Raw genomic sequence first — 19,865 nt, forward strand, 5'->3', positions numbered from 1 at the left:
CCGTCCTGATCATAGTCAAAGGTTCCTAGCAGATCTCCTTCATCATCCAAAGTCTTCATGCCCTAAAATAGACAAAGAAACGAATACAATTGAACATCTTTTTGTTCTCTGTGTATGAGAAAGTGAAAAAAAAGGACATCTGCGGTGAAGAGAATTTGAAATATGTGGCTTACGTAGACAGAAAACTTTTGGGGGGCGCTGGAAATTGAGCCAGTTGGGGTTACAGCCTTGGAAACGTGACCCAGTGTGACGTGGCTGATGGTGACTGGATAAGACAGGGCGATGACCAAATGTCCACGCCCTCCTGCAAAAGGCCAGCACTGTCCTGGAACCAGACATGAGCATCCCTGAAGACAGAAAGAGAGTTTAGACTGCATGTTCAGTGCTGGAGAGTAACTACTTACAGTAATTCAATGACAAAATAAATATAACTGTAACAAGTTACAGTTCCTGGGAAAAAAATATGTCATTAAATTAAAGTTACTAATGAAATGTTGGTGATTACATATGAAAAACAAAATCTTTCCAGTAAAAAGTTTATATGTTGAATAAAATATTCGTTCTGTTACTTTACATCTTTTTGCGGTTCAGGAATGCCTTCTATTGACATATTTTTGGACAACACAGGTCAGCAAAGCCGCTGACACAAATTTGAGCACATTTATGTGCTAATGTTGTTAGGTATTTTCAGCTTTAGTGCCCTGTTTAAAACATTTTGTGAGAAAAGTAATCAAAAAGTAATCCAATGTAATCAGCTAATTACTTGTTACATTTCTAACAGGGTAATCTGTAACCTTTTACATGTCACAAGTAAACTTCCCAACACTGGGTATACTGTATGTATAAATAATCCAAACCATCATATCATATAGCCACACCACATGGCGATGTGTTCTGTATTTGCAGTTCCTACCTGAATAACTGTCCTTGGGCTTAATGGGAGTTTCCAAACAGGTATCCCAAAAATCCTCAAGTATCCCGTCCGAGTCTGGTACGTTTCTGAGGACCGATCTGGTATAACACAAGCACCTGCACACAAAAACAACCACAAAGAAACTGAGAAATCCATCTCAAAATTAAAAAGCACATGTGCAAGTTACAATCTGACAAATGAAAATTGATCAGGGTGGTTTAGATGTCTCACCAAGAGACTCCAGAGCAAAGTTGGGCAAGGTGTCTGCTGCTGGAACCATGTGGTTCCTCAACCTCCGCAGCTCGTCCTGCAGCTCTCTCAGGTGCTTCGCGATGTCGTATCCTGCGTCATATCCTGCGTCGTACCTTGCTTCCTGTAAGTGAAAGATGAATTTAATGGTGCATGTTGAAAACATCTTTGGACTGTGATTGTGTTTATGGATGCTCAGGAAGATTGAAAAGAAGGATTTATGATAAAATAAGCCAAGCTGCTACTGTGGGTCATACCTTGTTCTCGTTGGTGGGCGAGACCGGCGACTCAGACCGTCCTGAATCCAGGAAGTGACGGCTCAGGGCAGGGATGAAGTAGGCCACTCCTGATATACAGAGAAAAACAAAGCATAGGATAAACAGGTCAGTGATGTTTTATTCAAAGGCAGACAGTCTATAAAACACAAGCTGATGAATTGGATTTGATTGTTTGTGGAAGGAGAGTTTGCTTACCAAAACACAGAGGAAGTACGAGCAGCAGAAGAGCAAAATTCCTAAGTCTAAAAACACTAGGAACCCTGCTGTTGCTGTCTCTGTCGCTGTCTCTGTTTCTGCTGATGGTCCTGGGGCTGGAGCTCTGGCTGGAGCTGTCCTTCTTGTGGCTGGTGCTGCGTCTGGTACTTTTGTTGCTGCAGCCACTGTTCCTGTAGCTGCTGACAGGGGTAGTGCTGTAGCTGCTGACAGGGGTAGTGCTGTAGCTGGTGCTGGGGGTGGCGCTGTCACTGTTGTGGCCATTGTCCCTCTCACTGTTGTCAGTGGTCCCCTTTTTAGGTCGGGTTCTACATCTTCTGTAAAACCTGTTTATAATGAGAAATGTGTGAGCAACGACTGAAAGCTTTGAAGATGTATGATAAAAAACAAAATGTGTGTTTCACACATACAAAACGTGTGCATATATACAGCAAAACTGTGACATTCACACGCTATCTTACCTTTGTATGGTCTCCTTGTAGATTACTAAAGGGTTCCCCTGACTGTCGTAGTAACCCGTGCTCTCTAAGCGTGAGCTCCTTCGTGGCATGACTGTAAACAAAACAAGACAGCAGAGGAGGGGGTTAGTCACTTGCCAACACAAGTTTTGTCATACATTTTAAACTGTTACATCTCTAATTGTAATACATCTTCCATCAGAATCAACCCGGTGCATGTCAGTGTTTTAAACTTCAGACACACAGGAGCTAAAAATAATTCTGCATCAGAAGTGTGTTGCTTTAAATTTATGTTCATTTTTAAGGCTGAACTTTGTGGTGGATGAACCTGTCAATTATGTTCAATTTGTGAGTTAAAGCTTATTTTATATCTTCAGTATAATCATAAGTATCTAACACCTGATGACAACCCCGATTAAGTATAAATTTAAATAGTGCTGCTCAATATGGAGAAATCAAATATCAAGATTTTGTTTAACTAAATACCTCAATATTGATATTTCAACAATATTGTAGGGCTGACTGTTGGTGCTTTCACAAAACATTTGCAAGATGAGATTTTAATAAATAATTATCAGTAATGTGGATATAATGACTGAGTGGCTAAAGATAAAAAAGATCATCCAGAATAGTCTGGTAATTTTGGAAAACTTCATTACTTTCCTGTGATGCGACCTTTAAAAACAGAAAATTACAACCCTTGCAATATTACGTTACCCAAATTTTATACGATATCTTGTCAGATATCTAAATATCAATATCATGTTGATATATTGCCCAGTCCTAAATTCAGTCAGTGCCATATTACTGCCAAAGTGCTATAACCCAATTAAATATAGGCTTACAGGAACTTTCCACCTGTGCATTAACATAACCAAAACAATGTAACCTAACATCAAGTTAAAAATATTGTTTTGGGATTTCATATTCTTGTTTTCTTTGCATGGATATTATGTTTTGTCAAGACCTGTTTAAATACTTAATAAAAAACCATAACAAAACAAAAAACATACAGAACTACCGTATCTCTGTTCCCTGTTTTTGTTATGGTTTTTTAAGAGATCTGATAGATTTATTTACCTTCACTTTTCGATGAGACTTCCTCGTAGATCAATACGTCGGTCGTGTCCGAAGTTTGAACCAGTTGTTTCCTCGCTGACTTTGGCAGGTTCACTGAAGGAGCAGCTGATGAAATGATGGCTGGAACGCGACTTTCCTTTATAAATCCATGATGGAGCGTTCGAAACCACTGACGTCACACATTCTGTTTTCGTCATAAAGAACGCGCGCGCGCAAAGATACACACACAACATACACACGCGCGCGCACACACATACAGATAATTTTTAAATTCCATTAAAAACAATAAGAATATACTATAACCCTCCTGTTATCCTTGGGGTCTATTTGACCCCATTCAATGTTTATCATTCAAAAAAAAATTGTTTACTTTTTTTTGCTTCATATTTCATGACTTTTCCTAATTTGATGGGTACAATTGATTAAGCATAAAATTATCAATATGATATTTTTTCATGATATTTTTTTGCTTAACACATATTGCACGCATTGGTGTTCCTCTGGGGTCAATTTGACCCCAAGCTATGTGAAACTTGTCTGTGTGTGTGTGACCCATGTGTGACCTAACATCCCCACACCTGCAGGTGCAGAGTTGATACTTTTGAGTTGATACATGACATGGGGGGTATGAATGTGTGTACCCAATTCCCGCAAGGACATTGGAAGTTCATGCAAAATAAGGGAGGAGCAAACATATAAAAGCTTGCAAGGCAGCCCTCTATCCAAATCATTCCTCATTGTGCTCTGTATATAGTGCAATCTGCATGGTCGCTGGGGATATGATCTTCCCAGCCAGCATGCAGATTGCAGTACTTTCCCCACTTCAAAAGCAAGGTAAACTTAGTGTTGCTAATATTATCAAAATGGTTCCAGACCCCACCAGATATGCAGTCAGCCATGTTGAAGACATCAAGTCCTCATTTGAGCTCTTCATAACACCATCAATTGAAAATATTGTTCTTGGGATGACAAATTTGGAGGGGAAACGTGTGTATGGGAAGTACAGTTGGAAAGACTTGGATGTAGTTGAGTAGCAGGATTTAAAGAAAATGTTAATTTCATATTTCAAAATGTTTTAATATACCTTGCACATTAATTCAAATGTTATTTTGTTTTTGGTGTTGTTTTAAATTTCATTTCATTCTTTCCCTTTTTATGTAGACTAAATGGGAAAAAATCAACAGTCAGAGTTTGCACAAGAAAAATTACATCTCACTGAGAAATCAATCCACTCATCAATATATATACATATTTATTTTTGTCTCAAAGCAAAAGGACACATGATATTTCCTTCTTTACTGAAAAGTCAATTCTCAGTGTTTGTGGTATTTTCAGCTTTTCACATCACACTTGTATATGTTAAATAATGGCCCAAAATTGTCTCCAAAGTAGTCGTGACATCCTGTTACGCAGAAATCCTGCAAGTACATCTAGGCGTTAAACATGTTATTTTCTGAAAATCTGAACAATGAAAGTTAAACAGAGTGAAGGAACAATATGCTTAACATAATTTCAGTCGTAAAAAGTAACTGAATACATTTACTCAAGTGCTGTGGGCTACTTAAGAACAATTTTGAGTACTTGTACTTCACTTCGGTATTTTTATTTTCTGCTACTTCATGTCAGAGGTTAATATTGTACTTTTTACTCAGCTACATTAATTTGAGTTATTTTGCAGATTCAGATTAATAATACAGAATGTAATCAACAAATAAATAATGATGTAGATAAGGATAAGACTTTTAATTGATTCCTTGTTGAAAAATATCCATGAATAAATAAAGGAAAGAAATAAAAAAAAGAGCCACATTTAAGAGTTACGGTAAAGTGCTTAATGCATTAATACATCAATAATATAATACATAATATTATATATATTTAGAATTCTGAAATCGGCCATTCTGCATGAGTACTTCTACTTTTGGTGCTTGAAGTATATTTTGATGCTAATGTTTTGTGCTTTTACTTAAAGTATTCGTGTGTATGATTTAGTAGCATCTAGTGGAAGGACTGCAGATTACAACCAACTGAAACTTCTGTGTGCCGAGCATCTTGGAGAGATCTAGTGGCCAACACAAAAAAAAATACGCACAAAAAAAACATGAATGGCTACTGTAGAAAGAACATGGCAGATTACATATAAGAGTACTTCTGCATACAGATATAAACGGCCCATTTTAAAGTAATGAAAACTCAAAAATTCGTATTTTCAGGTGATTATTCCACAATGAAAACATATTTGTGAATATTATATAATATTTATACCAACAGATGCCCCTACACTTCACCTTTAAGTGAAATTTGGAACTCAAGACTTAAACTTTAACAGAGTATTTCTAAACTAAGGTAATAGTCCTTTTTCTTATGTAAAATATTCAACTAATTCTTCCACCATGACTTTGACTTAAACAAGGAAGCAAAGGCCTGAACAAATGTTGAAAGAACAGCCGTAGAAAAGCATTTAAAAAGTTACAAACCTAAAGTTTCATCCATTTACAGGTTTATAAACGGGTTGCCAACTTAGTGTGGCTGGTTTACTTCTGCCTTCTCTCCCATCAACCTACAAGCTAAGTTTGCGAAGCACCACGACTGTCTTCACTGCACGAACTGCTACATCTGGATTTGGATTCTTTTTAAACATCGTGTACATTAGTAATGCACCTGCTGCAGTGCATGCTACAGCACAAGCACCCATGAGGCAGGCGTCGGTGAATGCACCGCCTCTTTCAGCTTCTCTTCTTTCTTGAGTTTCTCTCTCGCCCCACTGGGTGTAGCCTCTTTCTCCATTTCTCTGCAACATGTTGTTGATCTTCTCTAATAGCTTAGTCACTTGCGACGGATCAGTGTCTCTGTTGTCAAAAACATGGTATCCCCCACAACACTCTCTGATGAATGCACGCAGAGCTGGATCTGCCCCGATTAACTCCTCTAAACAACTTCCTTCCGTCCTCAGATCATCTCTTCGAGTGAACAGGGCCATGGTGTGGTGTGCTGCCTCTTCACCAACGGTCCTCTGGATTATTTGCACAATTTGCTGCTCTTCCTGTGTGAATTTGCCGAGCTGGAGCACAACCAGGTACACAACAGGGCCACATGAAGTCGCAGACGTGAACCTCATGATCTCCTCCATCACTTCCTCTTGGATTTGGACATCTTGGGTGCTTTCAAACAGACCAGGAGTATCAACAACAGCCACATTCTGTCCGTCCAGCTCCACCTTTTCCATCTGCAACCTCTTTGTCACAGCAGAGGAAGATATCAGAGATAGAAAAGCCTTTCTCTTCAGGATGGTGTTTCCTGTTGCACTCTTACCAACTCCAACCTTTCCAATCAACACAATCTGCAGCTCTCTGGGCTGCACATAACCTGTTGAGCAAATAGCACCAAAAAAAAAAGCCATCATTCATGTTAACCTTTTCATTGAATCATAAAGACCAGTTTGACTACATTCTTCTTGCTGAGGGTAGCTGAATAAGACTGTTCTTGAAACTGAGTCTCACATTGATATCTTTTATATTTTTATATTTTGTAATGTTTTTTATTTGTTAATATACAATAAAAAAAAACATTGGAAAAAAAGCCTAACAGTTTCAATTCAAAACTGGTACTAGCGGCGGTATCTGCGCTCAGTGTGACAGCAGAGCACCACACCTTATCAAAAACTCATCAGTTATCCCTGTCAGCATACATCTGCCCTTTCCTTTCCACACCAGGAAACCCGATTAGAAGAGAGCTGATGCCATGTTTTTGCAATCTGTCCCCGCCACAGAGTAACTCTTACGCATCATAAAACAACAAATATATTATTATTACCAGCGGTAGTTGGAGGTTACCTAACACTTTAACAGCTGAGCTTATTAAGTTATTATGCTTTCTCTGTGATATAAGTTGCAACACTAAGTAGGAAAAGTGCAAATATAAAATTCTAAGATAAAATTCAAAAAGGTCCAAATCCAACCAAAATATAGTGTAAATGTACAAAGATAAAATCTGAAAATAAATGTAAATACAAGTATGAAGGCATCATGCTTAGAAGTTCTACGTTTTGTATTTTCCATTTAGCAACAAAAAACAAAGGAATTACAAAAAATTACATTAAAACACAATTAAAGCTGTACAATTGATAATCATAATAATGATCAAAATTTAACTCTCATCACTGCTCAACTTAGACAGTAACTGACACCATTCACCACGCAGTCAGACTTGATGGTCAGTTATCACAACAATCAGTTTCTTTTTTTAAAGTGTCAAACACACAGAGGTAAAAATAACTCTGCAGATGATAAGCTGACTTATATTAGTAGTACTGTTTATTTAATATACTCACGAGACTGAGCCATATTTGTCGAGTAAAGGTTGCTGATATCTTCCCCAATGTCAATGTTTAGATATCAAAGCGTTTCATTTTCGTTTCATTGATCCCTCCTCCTGAATCGCACATCACCTGTTACCTGGGAAGGACTGAAAGCACGGAGAGTCAGTCTGACTGTTGGGTTTAGAAATCATTACAGAATCAAAATACAGGATTCAAGTAAACATTCAAGAAAGATTAGTCAGATGAGCATGAGCTGGTGGAGGAGCGGGCCCAGGCAAAGGGAAGCAGCTGGTGAGAGGGCCACAGCTGACCTCATCACACTGCAGACCAGCGCAAAACTCTGGAAACTATTAAACATATCAAAGAACTTACAGTGTATACATGCACGTTACATAGTAAACAATGGTGCAACAAAGAAGGAAAAGTGAAAAATCAAAATAAATAAAAAATAATATATTTTTTTTAAAAATTTGTTTATTTGGTAAAAGGGACAATATCTTCCTTAAGATTCATGCAATGACACACTACACAGTCTGCTTTAAAAGTATAGCATTGTCAGCAAAATGTATTTAAAATATATTATTATTATAATAATCATCATTGTTGATGTTAAATGCTGGTATACTTACTGGTGCAATAACATTTAACTGATGGAGGTGGATCTTATTTTGACTGCTGCTGTATTATGGTTTATTGTACTGCCTTACAAATCATTTTATATGGAGTTTGTGAAATCCTCAAAGAAAATCTGTTAAATAAATGTGGTGGAGCAAATAATACAATATTTACTTCAAGATATTTTTAAATTATTGATATCTTTCCTTTTTATTCCAAGTACAAGCCGTTGAAAAGGGCTATCAAAACCTGGAGTATCTCTACTATTTATACTTTTGCGTATAACATCTGCAATAGTGTAAATATTGTTGGTTTGTCTTCTATTTTAACATGCAAGTAATTAATGGAATGGTAAAAAGACAAAAATCAGTGTTTATCAATTAGTGATAATGAAAATGTATTCTGAGGTCATAATAAATTCACCTCATAAACCATGACAAATGGAAATGGAAATATACTTCGTATTTATGTTGCTGGGCACTGGTGCTTTTTGTTCTCATTTATAAATATGTATTGTTTCCACATACTTGTGTATATGTTAGTCCTGTCTATGTCCTACCTTTATTTGTCCACTTTTGTTGTCCTTTTCTTAGCTGTAATGTCTATTTCCATGTAAGTATATTGACAGCAATGCAAAACCAGGGTCAAATTCCTCATGAGTACACACATTTTTAGCCAATAAAACATATTGTTATGTTACATTACTTGCTTTGTGATTAAAAAAATAACTGTGTCAATATTGGTGATATTAGTCCTGCTATTGATAGTACCAGATTGTAAGACAAATTTTTACTAGACCGCCCAAACCTCCTCAAATTTGCTATTAAATGTAGAGCATGAGTAAATTGCAAAACAAGGCAGTTACTATAAGATATATTCGGGGGCCACGGAGTGGACTTGTAGCTTCAGTGTAAAACATATTCATTGTTGTTCACTCAGTGGATGTAGGTAGTAGACCAGTTTGTTTGTTGTTGTAAAAAAAACTGACCTAAAATGGTTCATCTGGATCACAATCATATTTGAGACCTAAAAATCTGCACCTGACTAGAAACATGTTAGAATAAATATCAAGGCTGTAATCACCAATTTCACACCAGCCACTTTTCCATTCGACACCCTGTGTAACCCAAACGTCTGGTAGAGGCCTGAGAGGGATATTTAGAAATGTAAAAACTAAACTAACCTTTTAGAGTACTATGAAGGAAAAATCTTAAGTCAGGGCTTCTCAGAGATTTGATGACTGAGTGCCATTTGGAGGAGCCAGAATATGATTGAGACTTTTTTATGACATACAAACCCTTAACAAAAACTACACCAGTCAACAGTGATACAGCCCATAAAACACTCATTCTATATTCTACTTTTAATCTTTTTAATGCAGTGCATCAATGGCCTGCACAAACCACATGCAGAACTGCAGCACCTTCACTCAATAGTAGGCTAATAATACAAGCAATTTGTAAAGTTTATTTAAAATGGTTTTCCATGAAAGATGCGTGGCTGCTTTTCATAGCATAGTGATATTATCTTAATTTTTTATGCGCTTAACTACCAAGTATCTTCTGTAGTGCGTTATTCCTACAGGTTTAGGAAAACACCAGCACTGTGAGGAGTATAGTTGTTAACAAAATGTTAGCTTGACATCGAAACGCAAACTTTAAGACAAATGAAATCACCCATACATGTACAAAAAAACAACATGCTGATCAACTGCAGACATTTTATTGAACCAAATGTGGATTTTGCAAAACAGACTTGCTCTCCATCACCCTAAGTCAACAGGAGCACAGTGTGACCTGGCCATGGCTTTGATTTTTTTTTACTGTATTACTTCAGCATTACTACATCTTAACTCATGCTTATATAAATTATTGCATTATAGGAAATTAAAGTTTCAAGTGTCCATTATCATAGGCATGATACCAGATTTGTTTTTGGACCACGCCACAAAGCCGGACAAGTGCCAGAGTGAGGAAGTCACTTCATTTACCAGTAAGGTCAAATGTATTCTCAATGTTACACCCTAAAAAACATCCTTTCACTGAATTTGGCTAGAGCCAAAGATTACCAGTATTTGACTTCACTTCCCACTCTGGAGGGTTCATCTGATCACATAGTAAACTGACTCAGCCTCCCACATTACAGGCCTCGCTTTGACCAAAGTAAGACCACCACTGAACATCCGTTTAGTTGTAATACTTGGATTGGCAGCAAAAGGGAAAGAAGTTAGAAAAATGTGCCATTGGATGGTTAGAGGAAACAGAAATTTGCTGGATGGGGTGGTGAAAATTGTACTTTACACAATTTCTTCTCTGTAACCTAAAAGCAGGTAGCTGGGCATGTAAATGATGCCAGTGGGACACTTAAACTGAAAATAGGGAAGTGTACTGTTTGCAAACTACAGAAAATGACTTGTTCAGCAAATACCATAACAAAAACTTCTCTGCGCCTCCCCAACCTGCAGCATTTGCTCTTCTTAATGTTCCCACTTCAGCAGAAAACAGTTATAGAGTCTATGACCTTCCTGAACAAACCCAGCCCCCAATCCCCATGACACCACTCCAACATATGGAGACTGAACGTTTTATTGAAACACCTTGAAGTACAAAACAAAAAAGTTACATGAAATAGTGCCTTCTTTCTGCGGCACAAGACCTAAAGAGAAAAAAAAAATAAAGGAAATCAACAAAATGGGGGGGGGGGGAGGAAGGAGGAAGTGACTGTGGGAGGTTCATCACCACTCATCCCTGATGTTGTGCGGAGCTGCAGTGGTGTGTCTTTGTGAGAGCGAGCCTGCCCCCTGGTATTGTATGGGGGCGGGGGTGTTACAGAATCCCATGTTTGTCTGAGGTAATTCACGTGTTAACTAATAGGAGCTGGTGGGGTTGCAAAGGGGAGAGAGGGGGGAAAAAGAGCAACAGCAGCACATAGGAGGCGGGTTGGGGAGGGTTTTAACACCTTCTTGGAGAGAAGGGGAGGGCTTCTAGAAGCCGTGGACTTTGAGCTGCTCCTCCTTGGCCAGGCTTATCTGCAGAGAAGAAAGAAGAGATCAATAAATGACGATGACCTATGACCAAATCTGTCACGTGACCAGTACACCTCGTGAAATCGCATAACAACCCTGTAGAATCAGTGTCAATTTTTTTAATTTAACTACACCTCCAGACCACTTTAATCAGTTGAAAAGCAGTTTTTGTTGATATTTAGTGGTGTTCTTGCAGGTTTTCATATACCAAGCCCCCTGTTGCCACCAAGTCTTATATTTATGTTATTAAATGAAGTTCCAGGCACTAGTTCCAGTTCAGCTTAGTTTAACGGTCTTGCGCGTTTTTTTATGACGTATGTTTCTTCAACACAGGCGGTGGAGTAAGAGAGCGGCCCTTCATACTTAACATGAATGTTAAACAAAAACCTTTGTGAAGTCATTTGTGAGTTTAGTGTATGAGGACAGAGTCACAGGGAGTATATGGGGTCAGTTTTTATCTTCTCACGTGGGAAGAATCGATGTCAGTACTGTTATAATAACCATGGGGCTTACATAATGATGTGTCAAGCATGGGACTGTTTATTACTCTGATAAGATTGTTTTTATTTGGCAAATGTTAGCCTGTGTGTTCCTCTGAGCCACTGCTGGTACTGAGTTACAATAATGTTTTCAATGTAATCTCATAAAAAGTAGTCTATTGAGACCCAGCTATGTACTCAGTGGTGAAGCTGTGAATACAGACAGCAACAGTGAGAGACTGAACCCCACCCATCTCAAAAACTTCTTCACATTCCTCTTCAAAAACAACCAAAAGAAAAACTTACCTCAATGAGGAACTGGCAGATATTCCTGCGCTGGTCTCCCTGAAGCTGGATCACTTCACCATACTCTGGATGCTCAATCACTGTACCATTGCACGCAAACTTCTGTTAGGTCAGGGATAAAAACAGAGTCACTTTTTGCAGAAAACAAGGGTGAATGTCACCTTTTCTGTGGCATTGGGTAAAAGCCGATTCCCACATCAACCCCAGCCCATGGTAATACCTTCTTGAAGGCCTTGACTAGCTTCTTTTTGTCATAGTCATTGGCAATGCCCTGGACAGTGGTGAGGGTCTTCCTGCCGTTCCGCTGTTGGATTCTTATGTGGATATATTCGTCAGTCCCGGCTGGTAGGCAGTCATGGCCCGGATTTGCATCAGCAAAGGGGTCTGGAGGGGGAGAGAGTGGCAGGAGACAATAGGACATGAGTAACACTTTCAAACAGACATTAAGCTCATGAAAAGTCCAACACACAAAAATGTTCTATACACAGCTGTCTTGTTTAAAAAAGCACACATCCATGGGATTTCAGGGTGGACTTTGTTCAGTGTTATTCTTGTACTAGCAACAAAATCGGCTCTTCATCTTCCCTGTGTTGACATCTGGCAGAGCTTTCTGGAAGGGTCATTTTCAGACTGTGGAGCTGCACAGACGTACGAAGCTAAATTTACAGCCTACCAGCTTAACAGTGAAGTCTGGCAGCGTTAGATAGCTACTGCGAAGCCAGCAAACAGGATTGTGCATGAATTAACAGAGCCATGACATGGCAACTCTAACTGCAAGGCCAAAACACAACATATTTCACAGTATAAAGACAATATGATATACTATATAAAACACGTTTTCAGGGAGTAAACGACTTCCTCGACACATATGAAGTAACAAGGCCGCAAGGATTTTTTTGATTATTATGACCGGTATTATCTCGTTCAACTGTTGTGGACAAATCAAAATAATTGAGAGTAAGACGCTGTTCTGTCTGCACACAGATCAACAGGAAGACTTTGAGTGCGTTTTTGTCCTTATTTCTCAACCGTCGCTCGGGGACAGCTGTATTTATCCTGTTTGCTTTCATCGACATTTCAGATGAAAAATAGATATCAATTCAAAATGTCATTTATGTTTAAAGAGACATAACATTGTAGGATTATTAATCACTGTTGTCAACAAACCTGCCGTTTGTCGGCCTGACAAACAATCGACTAATCAATGCAGCTTTAAGAATAAGCTAACACGTTAGTAGCACAATACAGGCCTAATGGCGGCAGTCTTAGCAAAGGCCCAGTAATAGACGACAATGTCCAAATACAGACCGTCAGACTTTCCCGTTTGAGATTTCCCAAGTTTCACTTTAATGTTCAATCGATTACTTTAAGATTCTAGCGTTATAATAAATAGTTAAATTCTCCACTAAGCTATTAAGAGCCCGACGTAAGCACGAAGCTCACCGTTAGCTTCACTGGTGCTCGCCCTTCCCCCACCTTGTCTACCAACCCAGTTTCATTTTTTTTTAAATCACTTACCATAGGTTGTGAGGTTCTGGATTTCGGACATACGATAAGATTTGCTTTCCTTTCGGATAATACCTTGGTTAGCGAGCGGTTCGTCGGCTAACTTTGACTTTTTGTCGTTTCTAGGTTTCGCCTTTTCGGGGAGACGGTGCTACGCTCTGCTCCGACAGCTCTCACAAAATGGAGGTTCTTCTAGCACGTAGATCTGGAAAACAAGCTTTATAGCTCCACCCCGAAGTGACGTCAGTACGTTTCAGACGTACGCAAGCAACGTCATCGACAGCCGCGCCCAGTCAGTTCTCAGTTTTCATGAAAAGATGACGTAATCGTTTCCTAATATTTTGCAACAGGAAAATTACCAGCATATTAACCCTCTTAATATTGGCAAGTCAAATTTCACTATTTATTACCAACCACTGAAAAAAAGAAACACCAACTTTCAATCAGTTAAATGTTTTACATATCAGCCTAAGTAACGTGGGATCACATGCCTGAATGCTGGTATTTGATTAAAAATCAACATGCTCAGTTGGCATTAAACACGAATTCAATCGTAACACACAATATCATCAGGCTATAGCAGTATGATAGTATTTAATTAACATTATTTTTGTTTTATTGTTACTTTTGTTATTCATGATGGTTTGGAAACATTTGCTAATTACTCTTTAAATCTGGCCTGTAGCACCACAGATGAAACTTTTTCAAACAATTTGGATTTTTTTTTTCTCCCCAATGAGTAATGTTCTACTGATCATGTTTTTAAGGATCTAATGAGACCTTGTTATGACCAGAGAAAAATAAAGGGTCTCACATATTTAAATAGGTTTAATATACCTGAACACAATAGGATGGGTACCTTTTGAAAAATCAATAACATTCATTCTTCAAATGTTTAAAAATTAAGAATATGCAAATACGCCACAGGTTATAAGTGTTATGTTTAGTTTAACCTGTAGTTGATGAAGCAAACAGCTCAAATATTACACTTCAGGTACAAAATGTGTCACTGATAAAAATAATCAAATATCATGTATTACTTGTACTTGAAAAAAAAAGTAAAACAGAACAATAATTCTGTATTACAAATAAAAGTTCTGCATTCAGACTCTACTTAATTTACTTACAACTCTACTTAATTTAAGTACAAAAGTATATGAATCAAAATATATTATAAGAAAAAGAAATTTTAAAGCTTCTAAATTTACTCCAGCTATTAACAAAGCCTCATCTTACCTTAACCTATAATAATACATCATGACTCATTTGTTGATTATTTTTCATATTATTGATCTGAATCTGTAGAGTCAAACATAAATGTAGTAATACATTTCTCTCTGAGATGTGGTGGAAGTGTTAAATAGCATAAAATGAAAAATATTGAAGTTAAGTACAAGAACCATAAATACTGTATTTAAGTTAAGAATATGAGTAAATGTACTGAGTTACTTTAAATCGCTAAAATTAATCACTCAAATCTATTTTCCCATTCGCGCTGCTGTGCATGTATTTTGTCCCTACTGACTACCCTTTGTCTCCATGGTAACGCAGCCACCGCACATCTAGCTAATCCGTATGTTTACAGATGTAGGCGCGAGAATCAGTTCTTTTCTACAATTGACGAGAAAACAGGAAAATGTGACTTTATTTCAGATATACCAGCGTTTGCATTTATTACACAAGGCGCATGAATGAAAGTGCAGGACCCTTCAGAACGGTAACATGTTAGCACTGTCGGCTTCTCACTCCGTAACGTTATTCTTTGTTAGCTAACGATAGCTACAGCCAACAAAAATGTAAATCATCTCCTATTCATGTAATTTCCTTATTTTTCTAAGAGCATTTAACGCTGTGAGGGATCGTTCTTTACAACAAATACGTCTGATATTTGAGTCAGTTTTACTGCTAACAAAGTTAGCCATAGATACTTGTGTACTTTTATAAAGTTGCTGAAGTATTTTGGAAGTAGTTTTATGGCTGCATTGTTGTTGTTTTTTTACCTTGCTCGAATAAATTAATTGTAAACCTTTTCCTCCATTTCTGAAGTAAAAGTTCTTATACCACATTGTTAAACTACCCCACTGCTCTCTCTCTCATATATATATATATATATATATAGTATATCTATATAGGCAGCATTTTGGCCTGTTCCAATATTTCATGTGAAAACTTGCCTGTACCAATGACATGCCTACTAAGTTTCTTTCCATCACTGGCTACACTAAATATAACTTCAATCATTTTAAAAAAACACTCATAAGTTGCATGTAATCAGACCAAAAAAGAGAGCATCATTTCTGCAAAACTTACAACAGAAGGCAATTAACAGAGGCTTTTTGAAAACATGAATAATTAACAGTATTATAGCTTTTTATTCACTCTTTTCCTCCTGACAGAATTCCCAAAGATGTGAGGCTTGTGAAAGTTAAAGATGTCTTCTCAGAAAGAGACGATGCAAGTAAGAAAGAATACGACAAATATTTCCTCAGCTCATCTCTATCGATGTGGTGATATCTTTCGTTGGTCTTGTTCCGTAGGTGTTGCCCATCTGGGAGCTGTCCATCCCTCTCCCAGCAGTGCTGATGATCACTCTGAGTCTTTACATGATCGTCCTGGGGATCGGCCTGTGGATCCGATACTGCCTCAAGGTATGTGTTGCAGGCCCGGTTACTGTTACCTACAGAGCAAGCAGGCCTTTCTCCAGCCCACAGCATGTGAAATATGTATAATGTGTTGTTACGCTAAACTTAAAATTAAAATTGTAGAGGAAAATAAATAGTGAAAGCGACTTGAGTGGAGCATCAACAGGTAACTCGTTACTATGTTGATAATTTGAGGTTTTGTTTTTGGCTCCTCCTGGTCTTAGACACTGAGGCAGCACCAGACAATATCTTGCTACTATGTGAACATACGTTTATAGAGAGAGCTGGAATGAAGCATTTGGCATCTGTTTTTGACCATCTGCAGTTACTTAAGTTTGCATGTAAGATCTGGACGTAGAATAGAATAGAATATTCCTTTATTGATCCCCCATTGGGGGAAATTCCAAATGTTACAGCAGCATGAAAAAAGAAAAGTGAAATGTAACAAAGAAAATAACAATAACAAATAACAATAAATAAGTAATAAAATAAGTATGTACATAGAGGAAATAAGGTATGTACACATAATAATAATTAAGTAATAGAATAGTATGTACACAAAAGATGGATTAGAGATGGGACCTTGAATGTACTGTAGCTGGAGATGTTTTAATCATATTCTCGTTGTTGGGTTTATGTTCCACTGTATCCCTGTTGAGATTTTTGTCTCTGTTTTCCCTCTCCCACAGGACCGTTGTTCTTCAGAGTGTGACGACTGCTGTCCAGACATTTCCATATGCGAGCAGTGCTTTAGATTTGCAGAAATGTGTGACTGTCGCCTGCCAACCTTACGCTCGTGTCGGGCTGTTTCGTGCCCATCTTCGTGCCCTTCTCCCTCTGTGAGTAATGTCCAAATACTTGCACGCTATTAAAAACAAATCAAATTACGTGTTCTTCACATTCCTGTTGACAAAGCATCAGGCCCACTTCTAAGGAAGATATTTAATCTATATTATACTTTATTTTCAAATTGCTCCGGGAAATAGTATTAGTGTACCGTTATCATTGGAAATCGCCAGTTCTAGTTCAGCATTGGAAGTCAAGCCCATAATTCACGCAAGGTATCATGGGGACTAGGAATAACATGGATACCTTTAAAACTCCTGTGTGATGTTTTCCCACAGTGTGCCAGATGGGACTGTGCCTGCACCTGTCAGCCTCCTGAGTGTGAGTCCTGCAACTGCCTCTGCTTCGAGATCAGGATCAAGTAGAAGGGGGTCGAGGTGCACTAATGCCACCGCCAGCTGATCGACTACATGTACTTCATAGTAATTTTAAAATGTATGCCTTTAATTGGAGTTTACAGTGGCATGACATTTCATGGTCAGTACCTTGAACCTCCAGGACACTGGACATGACTACTCCTTTTTGACTTTTACCTTCACAAAAGACTTAAGGTTTTTGTTACTGCTCCTTTTTTATTTATAAATGTAACAAAACAGTATTGAGTAAGAGTGGGCAATATGGATAAAAACTGGAAAATGAATTGAGTTAGTGGATGAAATAACCTGTGGTGTCTTGAGGGGGTCCGGGGCTTTTCTCCTGAAGCTTTGGAGGTGTGGGTGCAGGAAATGAAGACAATTAATCGTTACTTTCCAACTTAAACTCACTGTATTCAGTCTTCTTTAAAGGGTCAACTTTTCTCTATGAGACAGAGATCAAACAAAACAAAAACAGGTTGGTGAATCAAAACTCCAGTTCACTGTCATCTATATAACAAAACTAAAAACTCTATTCTTCTCTGCCTCTATCTTACACTTGTCTTTTACATATATTGACTCCCCCTCCCTTTTCAGCTCCCTCTCTTATAGGACAATCAGCTGATCTGTTTCAGCTGGCTGCCTGCCTGCTGGTTTATTGTGGGTCTTGTCGTCTTTTACTGGATGCCATGATGGTTTGTAGTCCTTGCTGCAGCCACAGGGAGGGAATGTATCTCCGCTCTCATGATATCACAAACCAGACAGAAAATGTGATTTGGAGGATGTAGTCAATTACATACCTGACAAATCAAGGTACTTCATCAGTGTCAAAGTAATGCTGAGTCTTCGGGAGGCAGAAATTACATTACACTTTTGGACTAGCTGGCAAAGAAATCTGTATGTTTAGATAACACAGTATAAACTGAATGGCAAATTCTCAAATTTAAAAACGCCTCACAGTATGTAATGTCATATCAGCCAAGCTTGTTTTCTTAGGAGAATTTCACTCACAAACAGCTTTTTTTAAAACTGTCACACAATGTCAAAACTTTACATAAAATCTAAAAAGAAAATCATTATCACTCATAGCTCTGTGAGAGTGACCAACACCACCTGTCATTTGATTCTTCATTTTGAGTATAAAGGGCTTATTTAGGGAAATTTTTTTATTTTAAAAATGTGAAACAGTGAAATTGACTACAAAATACATTTAGCAGGAGGAAAGTCCTACAAGGATCAACATGAGACCCAGTTTTGTTGATCTCTCAGATGTTGCTAGAAGTGCCTTCTGTGTTGTATCTTTCCAGAATGGTTAAGTTAAAGCTTGAGGCTGGTGTTATTCGATATACTTCTTACCGATGATGAATCTCATATTTAGACCAAAACCAAATATGTTTTAGTCTGTCTTCCATTTCCTCTGCCTGTGGCTCTCAGCTCCTGGTCCATTGGTTCCTATTAAATATTTAAATCTTTAAGTGTCATTATTCATAAAAAAGGCTTGGTAAATTATTTTTTTTTAAAAAATGGTCACTGTAGTCTTTTATCAAACACAAAGGAGAAAATACTAGATTTGTTGGGGACTATTTTCAGCAGCGAATGAATCCACGTTTGGCGCTATAGTCAGGGCTGCAGGTCAGTCAGAGTGTGGTGGCATCAATTCATTGTTAGTTTTCATTTCGTGGGATTTCTTGAGCTAAATAAAATAGAATATCACCAGACTTCGATGCTGTGCTGTAAAATACTGTACATGTAAAAAAAAAAAAACGAAACTAGCTGTGTGCTGTTGTTTCATACATTGTGGTATTTAAGCGTTTATTACATGTTTGAATTTCTTTGGATGCTAGAGCTCAGTCATATTTTATTTAAAGTTCTCATCATCAAGCATTTCTAAAGAACCGTATTTTCCCTGATGCTGTCGATAGAGGGCAGCACTGTCAACTGTCTTGCTGAGTCTTTTTAAGGTCCTGGTGCTTTTATTTCAGTATTTCTGATTTGGGAGACTTTTTACTTTTTTGTAAGACACTATTTATGTCCCCTGCGTCGATATCTTTTACTTAAAGACATCTCCCTCAAAACACTTGTCAGTGTTGCATTATACTGACAAGGGTTTCTAATATTTTGTCCACCCCATTCATATCACTCATTCTACAGAAACACCTCTCTGTGTAACACAACAGTAAAACAGCAATACGAACTACATCAACACAAACTGGGAGCACTAGTTTTAACTCTTGTGGAGGTAATAAAGTGGCAGCTGTGTTTGTAGTTGATCATTTGTGCTTTGGAAGTTCAACTATATATCTAGATTTCTATATCTGTCAGTCAGTCATTTTCTGTAACTGCTTGTCCTCGTAAGGGTTGCGGGGGGGCTGGAGCCAATCCCAGCTGTCATCGGGTGGAAGGCGGGGTACACCCTGGACAGGTCGCCAGACTATCACAGGGCTGACACATATAGACAGATATCTATATCTATCTATCTATATCTATACATATATAGATATATATACATCAGGGAAAATAATACACACACACACCTTTTCTGTTTTCTTTCATTTTATAGATATTAACAAAAAAATAAAAAAAA

At 37.9% G+C, this 19,865-nt stretch overlaps 3 protein-coding genes across 3 annotated transcripts; 1 reads left to right on the plus strand and 2 right to left on the minus strand.

Annotated features, from left to right (window-relative positions):
- Positions 1–4,426: 4,426 nt before the first annotated feature.
- Positions 4,427–9,738, minus strand: LOC121956389 (GTPase IMAP family member 7-like). The gene is made up of 2 exons (XM_042504571.1): positions 7,522–9,738; positions 4,427–6,557 (listed from the first exon to the last, which is right to left on the minus strand). The coding sequence occupies exons 1-2, from the start codon at positions 7,532–7,534 to the stop codon at positions 5,752–5,754; spliced, it is 819 nt and encodes a 272-aa protein (XP_042360505.1). The 5' UTR covers positions 7,535–9,738; the 3' UTR covers positions 4,427–5,751.
- Positions 9,739–9,830: 92 nt separating this feature from the next.
- LOC121956409 (eukaryotic translation initiation factor 1) lies at positions 9,831–13,636 on the minus strand. Its single transcript, XM_042504602.1, has 4 exons — positions 13,453–13,636; positions 12,155–12,318; positions 11,935–12,036; positions 9,831–11,152 (listed from the first exon to the last, which is right to left on the minus strand). The coding sequence occupies exons 1-4, from the start codon at positions 13,481–13,483 to the stop codon at positions 11,108–11,110; spliced, it is 342 nt and encodes a 113-aa protein (XP_042360536.1). The 5' UTR covers positions 13,484–13,636; the 3' UTR covers positions 9,831–11,107.
- A 1,377-nt stretch (positions 13,637–15,013) lies between these two features.
- On the plus strand, positions 15,014–18,707 carry si:ch211-198p11.6 (keratin-associated protein 16-1). Its single transcript, XM_042505682.1, has 5 exons — positions 15,014–15,157; positions 15,837–15,898; positions 15,978–16,088; positions 16,772–16,921; positions 17,207–18,707. Exons 2-5 carry the CDS (start codon positions 15,872–15,874, stop codon positions 17,291–17,293), a joined length of 375 nt encoding a protein of 124 aa, XP_042361616.1. The 5' UTR covers positions 15,014–15,157; positions 15,837–15,871; the 3' UTR covers positions 17,294–18,707.
- Positions 18,708–19,865: the final 1,158 nt, after the last annotated feature.

Source organism: Plectropomus leopardus, chromosome 17 (genome assembly GCF_008729295.1).
Source record: "Plectropomus leopardus isolate mb chromosome 17, YSFRI_Pleo_2.0, whole genome shotgun sequence".
Lineage (NCBI taxonomy): Eukaryota > Metazoa > Chordata > Actinopteri > Perciformes > Serranidae > Plectropomus > Plectropomus leopardus.

Bases quoted from the DNA above. Each gene is read 5' to 3' on its own strand.
- LOC121956409 (XM_042504602.1), bottom strand. From the start codon at position 13,483: ATGTCCGAAATCCAGAACCTCACAACCTATG. The intron at 12,319-13,452 runs GTAAGTGATTTA...CTCCCCCTCCAG, and splicing joins CCAGAACCTCACAACCTATG to ACCCCTTTGCTGATGCAAAT. The intron at 12,037-12,154 runs GTATTACCATGG...CTGACCTAACAG, and splicing joins TAGTCAAGGCCTTCAAGAAG to AAGTTTGCGTGCAATGGTAC.
- si:ch211-198p11.6 (XM_042505682.1), top strand. From the start codon at position 15,872: ATGTCTTCTCAGAAAGAGACGATGCAA. The intron at 15,899-15,977 runs GTAAGAAAGAAT...CTTGTTCCGTAG, and splicing joins CTCAGAAAGAGACGATGCAA to GTGTTGCCCATCTGGGAGCT. The intron at 16,922-17,206 runs GTGAGTAATGTC...GTTTTCCCACAG, and splicing joins CTTCGTGCCCTTCTCCCTCT to TGTGCCAGATGGGACTGTGC.